Source organism: Psilocybe cubensis, chromosome 5 (assembly GCF_017499595.1).
Source record: "Psilocybe cubensis strain MGC-MH-2018 chromosome 5, whole genome shotgun sequence".
Classification (NCBI taxonomy): Eukaryota; Fungi; Basidiomycota; class Agaricomycetes; order Agaricales; family Agrocybaceae; genus Psilocybe; species Psilocybe cubensis.
This window is the reverse complement of record NC_063003.1, coordinates 2,076,011-2,089,095: the sequence shown is the minus strand read 5'-3', so window position 1 is coordinate 2,089,095 and position 13,085 is coordinate 2,076,011. Positions and strand designations below refer to the sequence as shown.

General features: G+C 45.8%; 3 protein-coding genes across 3 annotated transcripts; 1 reads left to right on the top strand and 2 right to left on the bottom strand.

Annotated features, from left to right (window-relative positions):
- Window positions 1-191: 191 nt before the first annotated feature.
- JR316_0006126 (ATP-dependent helicase NAM7) lies at window positions 192-3,016 on the bottom strand (the record flags this gene model as incomplete). The annotated part of the gene is made up of 8 exons (XM_047891875.1): window positions 192-427; window positions 482-653; window positions 708-865; window positions 916-1,008; window positions 1,055-1,332; window positions 1,387-2,003; window positions 2,063-2,221; window positions 2,294-3,016. 8 exons carry the CDS (start codon window positions 3,014-3,016, stop codon window positions 192-194), a joined length of 2,436 nt encoding a protein of 811 aa, XP_047749224.1.
- A 1,128-nt stretch (window positions 3,017-4,144) lies between these two features.
- Window positions 4,145-6,977, bottom strand: JR316_0006125 (ATP-dependent helicase upf1; the record flags this gene model as incomplete). Its single annotated transcript, XM_047891874.1, has 8 exons — window positions 4,145-4,401; window positions 4,454-4,625; window positions 4,678-4,826; window positions 4,877-4,969; window positions 5,021-5,304; window positions 5,362-5,960; window positions 6,029-6,196; window positions 6,249-6,977. The coding sequence occupies 8 exons, from the start codon at window positions 6,975-6,977 to the stop codon at window positions 4,145-4,147; spliced, it is 2,451 nt and encodes an 816-aa protein (XP_047749223.1).
- A 2,143-nt stretch (window positions 6,978-9,120) lies between these two features.
- JR316_0006124 (GATA zinc finger domain-containing protein 10) lies at window positions 9,121-12,195 on the top strand (the record flags this gene model as incomplete). Its single annotated transcript, XM_047891873.1, has 8 exons — window positions 9,121-9,237; window positions 9,377-9,477; window positions 9,506-10,019; window positions 10,101-10,877; window positions 11,047-11,292; window positions 11,354-11,497; window positions 11,571-11,676; window positions 11,750-12,195. The coding sequence occupies 8 exons, from the start codon at window positions 9,121-9,123 to the stop codon at window positions 12,193-12,195; spliced, it is 2,451 nt and encodes an 816-aa protein (XP_047749222.1).
- Between the last annotated feature and the right edge of the window lie 890 nt (window positions 12,196-13,085).

Sequence of the window (13,085 nt, the reverse complement as noted above, 5' to 3'; positions counted from 1 at the left end):
ATACAACTCTGTTTACAAAGATTTAGGGATTTTATATTTTTTTCTAAAAGACATTTGTAGTCAAGTAGGGCCTCAAAAGCAAGAAGATGTTCAATAAATATTGAACATCTTCTTGCTTTTGAATCTTTACTTGACTACAGATGTCTTTTAGTTATATTCAAAAGACTTGAACAAAATAGTAGATAAGAAGTTTAAAAGTTATATACCTCAATTTTGTCTTGAGGTACCCATACCACAGTATCCATTTCCTTTACAAATTCTCCAACCAAAGATTTAGCTCCAGAATTCTGAAGAAAATCCTGACTAGTAACAATAAACATTCCTTTCTTGCATCGAGTAAGCATAACATTGGTTCGGCGGAGATTGTTCAAAAAGCCCAATGCACGTGATCGAACAAGAGAAATGATAATAAAGTCTTCTTCATTTCCTAAAATTATTTTCAAAAAATTAAATCTTATTCAATTTAACAAAAAAAACCAACCTTGAAATGAATCAACATTAAAGCATTTGTCTCCCCAATCTAAACCTTCTGTTTGTAAGGCATATTCAATTGTAGCTCTTTGACCTTCATATGGAGTTATAATTCGGAATTTTTTTTGCTCATCTTGAAGCCTGCGTGCAAGCTTAAGAATGGCTTCACATTCTAAACCATTCTATAAAAAGTATTTTTTAGAAAATTAAATAAATGAATATAGGAATTCACAAACCATAAATGATCCTGATTGAAGTGCCTTTTCTTTTCCAGGAACATTAATAAAGTAGCATGCAGTAACAGTATCCTTGATTTCATGATGAGGATTTGAATTGAGTTTACTGTCATAAACCAATTTTGATATAATTCTGCCAATTTGAGGAGGCATACGATCTATTCAAATTTAATTAGACTTTTACTAGATTTAAAATTTTAACACTTACATTGAGTATCAAGAAATACAACCTGTTTTTTTAAATGTGTAATTTCAAAGATACTCTGGAGGTCTTGCAGCTCTTCTTGTCCAAATGGTGGTACTATGCTTGATTAGAAAAAGAAATAAAATGAAAATGAAAAACATACATTGCTTATCATCTCCAATAAAACATGCCTTGCGAAGTGTAGCCTTGAATTTGACAAAAATGGAGATATAATTTCCAACTTCAATTTGACTGGCTTCATCAACAACAAGTACTCTCAAAGGAATATGCTGAGTGAATCTGCCAAGCTGAGAATTGGATAACATGCTTAAAGTGCATAAAATAACTTGGGTTCCTTGTAAATCATTTTTACTGATTTTAACAAATGTGTCTGAGCGAATGATATTTGCTGTCACTTTGGTATTATAGAGGTGTTCATGCCTTTAAAGCAGGTTTGTCAGACAAATGTATGTGTCTATAGCATATGCCACATACCAGTCAAAAACAAAGTCTTTAGAGACCAATAGTTTCCATGCAAAAAATTCGCACTTGATCAACTTCTCAGCAATGTTTTTGACGGCCACATTAGATTGTGCAACTAGCCAGATACCCGTTCTATTCTGAGAAAGAATAGCGAACTGGATGAATGATGCGATGACAGAAGTTTTTCCAGTTCCAGGTGGGCCTTGGACAAGGACAATACGGTGGTCATCTTTTTCTGACATCATACTATTAACAGCCAGCTGCTGCGATGAATTGAGTTGTAGTGCCTTAAAAGATATAGGCTTGAAGATTGGTGCTGCTCGTGGCATTGACCATTCTTTTGGCCAAATAAGAGGGCCACCATCACTCGATGGGAACCATATATTCTGTATCCAGGGGCTTCGGTCGAGGAGTTTGTCAGAGCCTTGCAGGATGCGAAGGACCGTAGCTGCACGATGAGCTTCTGCCGTGGTTGGATCGTCGCGGCCGATCGAAGTGACAACCGTGATTGTCTTGTCCGCGAACGCGACATTATTCGTGTTGACGCTCCCAACTTTTCCCGAGACACCTGCCATTGTGCCCTTGACGGTAAAAGAACCATTTGGTCCCTGAACTTGCATTTTGACTTCCTGCAGGTGGAAATAACTCGTTTATACAGATGTCAGGAAGAGTGGAACATCAGACTTACTTGGTTACGACGTAGTTTGGTATTGTAGTGAGTCGATACGAGACGAAGTTGTTGATCTGACATGTCCTGGGATTGTTGGAACTGGTGATTCGTCTGCCCAGGTTTAGTTTGATCAAGCCTCAGGGAGTCTTTGGCAATCTTCGCGATGATGTCCAATTGCTAAATAAAAGTGGATGAGCAATCGCAAACGCGATGGTCGATACGATGGCGCGCCAGCAAAATATATCATACCTCTTGAGCCAATTTCTTTGTATCGATCCTGGCAACTTTATCAAAAACCTCGGCGCCATTGCCAAACCCTGGAAGAAACTGGGAGACCCATGCCCTAACGGCCAGATCCACTGCCGTATTTCTATCATTCGGATCGTAAACGGGGTACCTGAATAAGGTCTTTACGTTCTCGACGTTGATCTTGATCCTTTCGTTGGCGGGAAGAGACTCATCGTCAGAATCTTTGCCCAAGGCCTCTTGAATAGCGGATATGGGCTTGCGATCAACAGCAGAGAATGCAGATTGGACATCGACGGCGCGTGAAATACGTAAACCTAAATCGCAGTAAAGAGACATCGCCAAAGGTCCCATATCAAAAGCAAACACGTCGCCATTGGGACGGCAGAGAATACGATCTTGCAGTTTCTTGCGCATTTCTAAGAGACTTGTAGATAACGTTGGTTTGTCCCCTTGGGGGCCACGCCTGCCATTCTCTCGCTTGGGTTGTTGACTAAAAAATTCAACGATGCGACATTGCTTGCCGTCCGTGATGGAAAGAGCCAAGAGCCGACCTTCTTTTGAGTATCCAGGAGATATTCCTAGAGGGAGTGTATGTGCGAAGGTCTTGAACAAATCGCTATCACTGAGGCTTTCTTCTTGAAGCCTTACGGTTGGTAACATATCCGAGCACTTGTAGCCATCCAGGATGTCCTGGATCACAGTAAAGGTAGATGTAGGGGGCATACTTCTTCAAAATTCACAATGTAGTGGAGCGATGTTTTGAAAGCAAGGAGACCCAGTTGTCGAAGCCGCCTGCAGCCTCGAGGTCTGAGCAAAGCCTGTCATTACGATCACATTTCTTTGTACATCACGCTTCTGATCGCAATAACGTAACTGACTACCATGCAAAGTACCTTTCGCCGCGAATATCTCTACATCGTCCAACGTACTAAACAACTTCAACGATGATTCAAAACGTTATCGAACCTCAGGCTCAGTGAATGGGAGAAGAGCTGAAATAATGTAACACTGCAAACAAACGATATGAACTCGTTTGAATCTCGCAGTTCTATCGGATTCTGTTCTATCGGATTCTTTAGAGCATCGTCCACACGATCGTCCACACGGTTAAGGTGGAAGATAGTATACACAAAATCTTGATATTCGCGAACATCATCTAAGGGACCCCAAGCATAGATATTGGCCAATTTGAAGGTCTGAAAGAACCATAGACGATACTTGATCAATACTGCGAGCAAAACAAGGATCTTTACCTACCGCAATTGGTGTCGATCCAAGGGTTCAAGGACCGCAGTTTAGCATCCATTATACCATTTGTTGTTTCAATCTTGGAGCAGAAATCTATGTTCGCAACTATCTGATTATGATTCTAATTAGTTTTCTATGAGCTGACAACAAGGATAGAAGGCACTTACTTAAATCTTTGGGCACTTTATGGATCCGCTGACACAGTAAGCAGCCTGTCCTCCAACCATGACTCATTCTAACTTATCCACCATTATCGCCAGGATAACACGGTTGACACTGACTGATTGGTTTTTATTTGACCGGCGCCGCCGGAGACGACGCTGTTCAGACCTCAACTGTGGTACACTCTCCATTCAAGGTGGTTTCAGCAAACGACCTACGAAATATCATCTCCAGTCGTTTCACGGGTGTAAACTATGTCCGAGCAATAACCTCGCGGTTGTAACCTATGTCAGGAAACTTTGCAATTGTGTAATGGATCGCTCGTTATACCATAAGTTTACATCGTTTATATGTTGTATAAAAAAAACTGACAACGACAAAGCCAACAGATACTTAAATGGACGATATATTATAGATATTAGTACTAGATAGGAATTTGGCTCATGTATCGTGTATCTTGTCAAATATTTGTGCAGCTTCGAGTTCCTGTTCCGCCACCCACGCCGAGTCACCTAAGGATTCTACAAGTTTGGAAATAAGCGTTGGACGTGCTGGCCCCTCTATGAAGCCACGATGGGTACATATAACCATTCCCTTCTTGCACCGCGTCAACATAACATTAACCCGCCTGTGATCTGACAAAAAGCCGAGCCGTTGGGTTCGCACGACGGACACAAGAATATAATCGTCCTCGTTGCCTATAAAATGTATGGCTTTAGTATATATTCACCGTAGCGTCATAGAACCGACCTTGAAACGAGTCGATGTTGAAACACATGTCTTCCCAAGGTAACCCGGCTTCCTTCAACGCATTTTCCAACAATGTGCGTTGAGCGTCGTATGGAGTAATTATCCGGAACGATTTTTTTTGGTGGAAGAACCGTTTCGACAGCGTCAAAATGGCAGCAACTTCTTGCTTATTCTAATAGCATATTGTTAGATACAACAAAACATTTAATTAGTTGCTGACGTACTATCCGACTAGAGCCCTGCGGATTGTCTGTTCCAGAGGCAACGTCAACGAATCGACAGCAAGAAGTGTCAAAATTGACGTCTAGAGATTTCAGCCGGCCCTTGTAAACATTTTCTGATATGCAAGTTGCTATTGCCAGCGGCATACGGTCTAGATATTGCAATTTCAGTTAATGCTCTCGCCAGTGGTGTTTGACTTACATTGAGTATCCAAAAACAGCGCGTTTTCACGGAGATGAGATTTATCAAATACACTTTCCATGCCAAAGATGTCCTGCGACAAGTGTGGTTCAACTACCGACTTGGTAAATAATCAAGAATTGAAGACAGATAATGAAAACGCACGTTGCTTGTCGTCTCCGATAAAGACCATTTTCTGAAGAGTGGAACGAAACTGGAGCATCATCGCTAGGTAGTCTCCAATTTCAATTTGACTGGCTTCGTCAAAAATGACAGTTCGAAGTGGCACCAGACTAGTGATCGGCGACAGCCTCCGGTTGGATAGCATAGATAGAGTGCATAAAATGACTCTGGAGGTAGGGAGCATGTGTTCAGCTTGAAGGATATCGTCTGGCAGGTCTTCAGATGTGATGACATTCCTTTCGACCTTCTCATAAAGGTGTTCGTGCCTGAATACGAAAAAAAAGAATCAGCATAGGGGAAGAGGTCAGCAAGAAGGTGAATACCAGTCAAAGTGAAAGCCTGTAGAGACTAAGATTGTAAAATCAAAAAAGTCGACGGAAGCCAGTTTCTCTGCGATATTCTTCACGGCAACGTTTGACTGCGCAACAAGCCACACCGTAGCGTTTCTATCGCGCGAGGCCATGACACTGGTGACAGCAGCCGCAATGACAGTGGTTTTTCCTGTACCGGGCGGGCCATGCACAAGAACGACGCGTTTTGATTGGTCCCGCGAAAGGATGGCCTCAGTTGCAGCTCTCTGCGAATCGTTCAAGGGACCGTCGTAGGAGATATCCACAGGGGGTAATGGCTCAGACTTGACTTTGAGTTTAGCCACGTTTTTGGCTTTTCGACGAGGAAACCATAGAGCTTCGACGAAAGGATGAGAAATCAGGAAATCTGGATCGTGCAAGGCACGAAGCAGCAAATCTGATTTCATAATCTCTGCAGGACTGGGTCCGCCTCTTCCTACAGTTTCGACCCGGACAAGAGACCCTTTCGTCTCCTCTGCGGCACACAAAACCGCTACTCGCCCATGTACCTCAGCAGTTCGAGTTTTGGAGGTCGTCCTCTTGCCACCATGTTCAAAGGTCACTTCGACATTCTGTTAACGAGAATTATGGACAGTAAGAAAGGGTTGCGGTATTTTGAAGCGATTTAAATGTGACCTACTTGATTGGCGGCCGTGCGGGAGACTTTTGTTTTGTATCTTTGTGAGGTGATTAAAATTTCTCCTGTTTCGAGGTTTTGTTCGTGTTTGATCTCGTGCTTGACTCGACTAGGCTTGAAGGAGAGTACTTGATCTGCAACTCGAATTAATTTGGCGAGGGGAGCCATGACCTAACGACTTGAAATGAGCAAATAGCAATGCGGGAATAAATAAGACCCTTACATGCAGTTCAATAGTGGAAGTATCGATAGAGCTCATTTGTTCCAGTCGAAGAGCCATATGTGGATGCGTGGTGGCGTAATAAGCTGCCCAAGCCTGCAGGGCGGTTTCACGAACTCCGTTCGCGCCAGAGTCATCTTTGATAAACATATCTATCACAGTCCTCTTCCTTATCGGAACATAGCCCTCCAGCACACTCATGAGGGCAGCTAAAGAGTGCCTTGGACCATCCCCTGCAGACAAGAGGTCTTTCGCGCTTGCAATGGTCATGCGATGGTCGAGGAATATCGACGCGGCGAGTTTGTCCATGCGCAAGGCCGCTTTGACGATCGCTGGGTTGTTGAGGAGACACTGCAGAGCCGAAGTCTTCGCCTCAATACACGCTTGGTGCTTCGCCTGCTTCCGCATCCCATTCCACCGGTCGTGTTTCGCTACGAGTGTGACGACGAGAGCCTCCGTCGGGGAAGATAGCGCAAGGCGCAGCACGCGGCACTTTTGGTCGTATGCTGCAGCCAGACCAATGGTGTTTTCCTGTACGGACTTCATAAATTTTGGTAGGTTCTCGTGCACATCGAGCTCGTGGCATGAGGTGACGCAAATTTCGGTATCGTGTTCTGAGGACAGCTTCTGCTTGACGAGGAATTGAGCCATGTTCGCGCTGTCTTGAAGGTTTGGAGAAGGTGGAGTGGTATATTCCTCACCTGAAGTGAGATCGGATGCTTCTTGTACCATTTCTATAACGTGAAATGTGACTCAGAAAACCCTTTGTGTGGTGGTGATCACCAGTGGCCGCCTTTCACAAAAAAAAAGTCCGTTAATAGTACAACAACGCGGTAATCAGTTTATGTGTAATGTATGACAGCAAAGGGGCAGACAAGAAAGTTGGTTGTGCAATGGACAATCACACTTTGGAGTTTGTCAAAATTGCTTTTTGTAAGCGGAGAGCAAAGAGTCGCCAAAAAATGGAAATGACAAACGCGTCGGGGCTTGGCGGTTGTGCTCTTTCCCTATTTGGTAGTACCCGCTTTTAATTTAAGGTCACGCGGATTGAACGGGTATGGCGCGACGCGTCGCGCGTTTCGTATCGATATGCGCCTCGCAAAGCCTCTGATGGGGCTCAACTTTTGATTTTTAATGAAACACGTTTGGATCTACTGAAATGATTTCAGAGTGCTGTCGTTGTGATTCTGCGGAGTTGAATGAATTATTTCAAACCTTTACCGTGCACTGTTATTAAGCCTTCAGTAGATTTGAGAGTATTCAAGTTGAGTTTGTAGGATCCTGCTGTTGTTAGAATAGTACCGCAGATTTCTCGATAGAAGGGAGTGTGCGTTGGACTTCAATATCCTTGTGCAGACCAACTCGTTGCCTCGATCCGGGAGGATTTTCAACGAACATGAAAGGGTGTCCTTAGACGTAAATGATATTTGTACGTCAAGCGTAGCTGATAACGGATTTATCATTGCGTAAAATTCTTACCACCTCGGTAGTCGATACGATCCGTGAAGCGTCCGATTGTAGCGATGGGATAAACATGCCATTCGGAGATCTTGGTTGATCCCACACATTAATTGATACAGTTCGAGGAGGCCCAACCCTCTCGAAGGTTATCTCGACAGCTATTAAACTAAACACTGCCTCCACCTCGGGATACAGGCTCGAGATACTCCTTCAAATAGGTGATAGCGATCTGTATTCCGTCAAAATCAAACGTGCCTTCAATCTTTGTCAGTGTTCCCAAAGCGTGTACATAGAAGATTGACAAACCATGGGTTCAGAACGGCGTTCACATAGGTGTCCAGAGTAAGCTGTGCAATGTATACGTTATACATTTATTCTGACGACGAGCGTTGAGCGGGCTATTGGCATAAGTTTGATGACCTCTGTGTTTGCATTGAACTATGTCATTGAATAGCCGTATGGGGATCCAAAACTGTGATATGATACAGTTTTTGATCAAATGAAGTCAAGTGAGTGAGATAGGCAGCGATGGAAAGCCCTAAAGAGGAAATCTCAAAGACCGAGAAGCGAGGTAAAGTCAGCAGACCCACTGTTCTGGTATGTTGGCCATATAGTAAACATAGGATGCGGCATCCGATTTTTGCGGCACGACTGGGGCTTGGGAGTGCTTGGGAGAATGTGATTTGGGATTTTGGCAAAGAAATTGTAGCATCACAGAACCAGCAGAGATACCCCAGAATCTTAGACTCCCAATTGTGACGGATAGACGTATGCAGAATGAGGCAAAGGTGGTACGATGAGTACACAGAACGATTTGCACCAGAACCATGGTGCACTTCCGGTAACTATTGGCCGATGAGCTTGATCTGTGTTGGGAATCTAATTGGAGAAACGGTAGGCTAATTTTGAGCCAATCTGGGCCTTATCGATGAAGCACGGGAGAAATATGATGGGTTGAATAAATAAGCGCCCCTTTTGAGATCTTTGGGTGGATCGATTAGAACAAAAGCGAGAAAGAAGAGAGCGCATATATACATGCAATAGAACTGGAAGAATAGAAATGCGAAAAGACAAAGTTCGAAAGGATGGGTGAACAATGCGCAAAGGTGGGGATTGCGTGGAATCTTGGTTTACAGATTCGGTAAGTTCCCTGATGAACATGCATCTGAGAATGATCTTGGAAGGAATAGATCATGCATTTGACCCTGATCAGGAACATCTCCATGATATTCCACGTGGACCGCTGCAGGGAGGCGGCGAGGAAATGGATGAGAGTCAAGTATAAAGTTGCTGCGCAAAAGACGAGAGACTGGGGGAAAAGAGAGACCAAGAGGTGATCTGGCGGCAGCATTTCTATTTCAGGGAGTACGTAATGGTGGTTGAAAGGCAGATCGCATCGAGGAAGAGAGGCCCGATGGCAGAAAGAGAGTTGAAAAAACAAGAAGACAAAGAGAAAAGAAATAAGCACGACATTGCAGCTGGAGAAAAACATGAGGATGTGGCGAGGATGAACGAGTCGCTCGATATGGCGGTGTGTTCAAATTAGGACTCCGCTCTGGAAGATGGCAGTGAATGAAATCCTGGCGACTCTTCCTCCTTGAACCTTTACAACTAACATCCTCTTCTTTTCTTTTCGTTGCTTTTCTTTCTTTTCGTTGTGTTCTCTGCAGTCTCGTGGTGCAGCCAGGTCTGTGCTAGCCACGACGTATCTCGCCGTCCAAGATCCGTCGTCATCGGGAGATAGAACTGACAACTCAGATTCAAAACCAAGGTCACTTCTGATCTCAATCTCTGTCTAGCCGATCCACCTCTGCTATGGCCTCTGCCCACCAGCATCACTCTAGATATTCTCTCCCCACCGTTCCCCAGAGTTCTCAGAGCGATTTTCGTCTTCCCTCTCTCAAGGACCTCAACTTCCAGTATCGCTCTCCAAGCGGCACCTCCCAACCGCCGCCCCCGACAGAGCTAGTACCCCAGCAACAGGACCACCCTAGGCATCAAACAACCTCATGGGGTCGTTCAGTACAACCTACAAACCCTTCTGCTGCTTCAGTTCAGTCCCATCCCCACCAGCAGCAGCATACTCCTCCCTTGTCTGCTGGCCATGAAGCAACTCCTAAAGTAGAGTATCCGTCAAAACACGAAAATGGCGGTTATGCCCACCCAGGCATTCCCCTCTCCGCACAGACCCAGCCGGCTCCTGCCTCGGTCAACATCACTAATCTACGCAACGAAGACATCCCCCATTCGCCTATTCAACCTACTCAAGCCACAAAACGACGGAATCTCACGGAAACGATCGCTGCTCGGGATGTGCGTGCACAAAACAATGTGGTTTATTTCCGGTGAACTATTTACTTTGATTTTTTACTTACGACGCGTTCCGTTTTACAGTCTCATTATGCACCACCCGTATCCTATCAGCAGTATGCAGCACCGCCCGTCGCGTATCCTGCTGTACCCGGTCCTCCGCCCCACAACGCCCAGCCAGCACCTCCAGCGCCGCCTCCAGTATCTCATGAACAGATGCAGCACCATTCGATACCTCCTTCCTATACTACATACCAGCAACAGCAGTACATGCAACCTCGACCTCCGGTCATGCACCAACAGCATCCAACGCATCCTCACCCTACACATTCAAATCCCTATCCATCACCTGGCCCTCCACCTCCGGCGCCGCCTCCTCAAGGTCCATGGAGTCAGCAACCTCAACACGCTCCTCCCCCTCCTCAACATCCTTCACACCAACAACCTCCACCACCCCAGCAGCAGCAGCAACCTCCACCCCCACCGCAGCAACAGCAGCAGCAACACCATGTACAGCAACACCCTTCTCATATTCCACCGCATCAACAACAACAGCCTCCTCCTATAACTTCTAATCCCTCTTACGGAGTATCTCCGCATCACCTACAACACGCTCCTCAACCTCCTCCGCCCCAACAACAAATCCAGCAGCATGCCCCTCCTCAGCCACCACCGCCGCAGCCGCCCCATCATTATCAGCCACCACCTCAACAGCAGCAACAGCAGCAGCAGATCCCGTTTGCCCGGACAACTGCAATCGTACCAACTAACATTGACACCCGATCGTCATACCCTTCAAGCGAACCCGAAAGAGCTCCACCTCCGCCCCCTCTTGCTCGCCCGGGCGACACAATGTCGGAGGTATGTTCTAATTAGTTTCGGCTTCCCTCTCGAACGAAGCCTAACACCTCTTTTAGATTAGCAATCATTGTTCGACATTGTACAACTTTGCTTATCGATGGGGTGAGAACCCGTTCGAGTACTTGTTTCGGGCGTGTATTGATTGGAATGTCTCGTAGGGGACATACAGAGGCAACATGTGCCTCCGCCCCAGCCTTCGCAGGGTGAATTAGAGGACATGCTCCGTCTCGCTCAGGAACTCGTTCGCTTATTGGAGGAAACGAAGCGTGCCAATGCTCCGGAGACTGATCAAAGTAGGATGAGTGCACCCGAACCAATGCAGGAATCTCCGGATGATCCCCGACCTCCTAAACGTCCATGGGAGGACATTTCACAGGATGATGTTACACAAAATGAACAAAGCTCCTTTCCCGAAGTGGGTTGTCCATCCATTCTTCTCTTTAAAAGTACCCTAATGTTGTATCCTTTTTTTTTAGCAGCAATATGCCTCCGGAGGGGATGTCAAACCTCAAACAACGGCAGAGCAAGATATGGAGCTCATCCGAACAAAACGTGCTACTACAACGGCAGGGACAAATGGGCCTCCTGGGCAACCGAAAAGCAAGTATAGGAAGCGAAGTGTGAGTCCATTGTCTGGTCTCAGGCAACTCTTTTCTCAACACTGAATTCTATCCGCGTCTTTTGTCTGAACAGCGGGCAACACCTCCGGGCAAGTGCCATTCATGTAACATCAGAGAGACGCCTGAATGGCGGCGGGGTCCCGACGGGGCAAGAACACTTTGCAATGCTTGTGGGCTTCGTACGTCTTTTTTTCAAATATTTGTCAAATGTGACATCTGAGCGTCTGACTGATGCCCGTCGCCATTATGTAGATTACGCGAAGCTCATGCGCAAAAGAGACAAAAATGGGGCTAATGGTGAGGCACCGCAAATCGACATGGAAACGCTGCGTGCCTCAGCTCGCGCAGCTGAGATAGACAAACCCTCGCGGTCGAAACAAGCTCAATCGCGGTCGCACCCGTCCGAGCCTGCATCACCTGCGGAGGTCAAACAACAGACGCCACAACAGCATCACCAGAGCACGTTCCAACTCATGAACATGATGGCACCAACGACGGAACAGAGCTCGTCGACGATGAGCAGCGAATCTTCGCGGGCGCCTCCGCCTCCTCAGTCGCATAATAGCATGCCACCTCCTTCGCTGCCGCCTCAGCCGCCTTGGTCAACTTCGTCTACACCACGGTTATATGCAGCTCCTGAACATTTACAGCATCAGTCCTTTATAAGAGGATCTCAACATAGTGCCCCTTCGCGTTGAAAGTGGTGGTTTAGCCTGCTTTCTATTCCTATACCATCCCCCCAACTTATATCTATTTGTCAATGTACCCAGCCTTTGCTCTCAGCTAATTACTTTAGACTGTTCTAACTGATTTCGTCGCTTATTGTGGCGTATTGCTTTGTCTGCATGCACATCCTTGCTTTTATTTGTACAGATTTTACTTTCCTCATTTTCGCGTCTTCTGCATTCATTACTTCAACACATCACCCAACAGAGTGCAGGCCCGTCTGCGATAGCCTCTATACAGCTTCAAGCATACATCTCTTTTGCATTCAACACGCATACTTTATTACTTCTGCAATAACATCCCGGTTTCTTCCTGCTTGCATTTCGATACACTGTGGTTGTACTTATTTTTACCCCTTCTTTCGACCCGTCTTGCATATACGTCACTTTTTTATCTCAATTCTCACTGTAGTCAACACCTTTCCACAATTTGCCCATTGTACCTGCTAGCCATGCTCCCGATACTACATACCCCCGAATAATCATCGTCCTCCTTTCACTGATCACTCCGTTCTTTAACCCCATGGTCTCTGTCGCTCCGAGTCTCCGACTTCCTCCCCACACTGCAGTGCCAGTCCATCAGCAAAAAAACAATTGACCAGATGAAGATGGCTCCTTTTCTTTCGGCGTCTAAACTTGGCATCTAGACAAAGAGCCATGACTGGAAATAGTAGTAGAATCAGCTATGCGGCATCTTCAGCTCCCACAGACCCCGCCCCGCCACTGCCACCAAGCGCCATTTGTCTGTTTCCTCCGAGTCCGAGGGAGATCTCACTAGGCTAGAAAAAAAAAGTTAAACTGCGAACCCTTTATCATATTGAGATCGGTTAAATAAACGCGGAGCAACACATCGACAGCCAGGG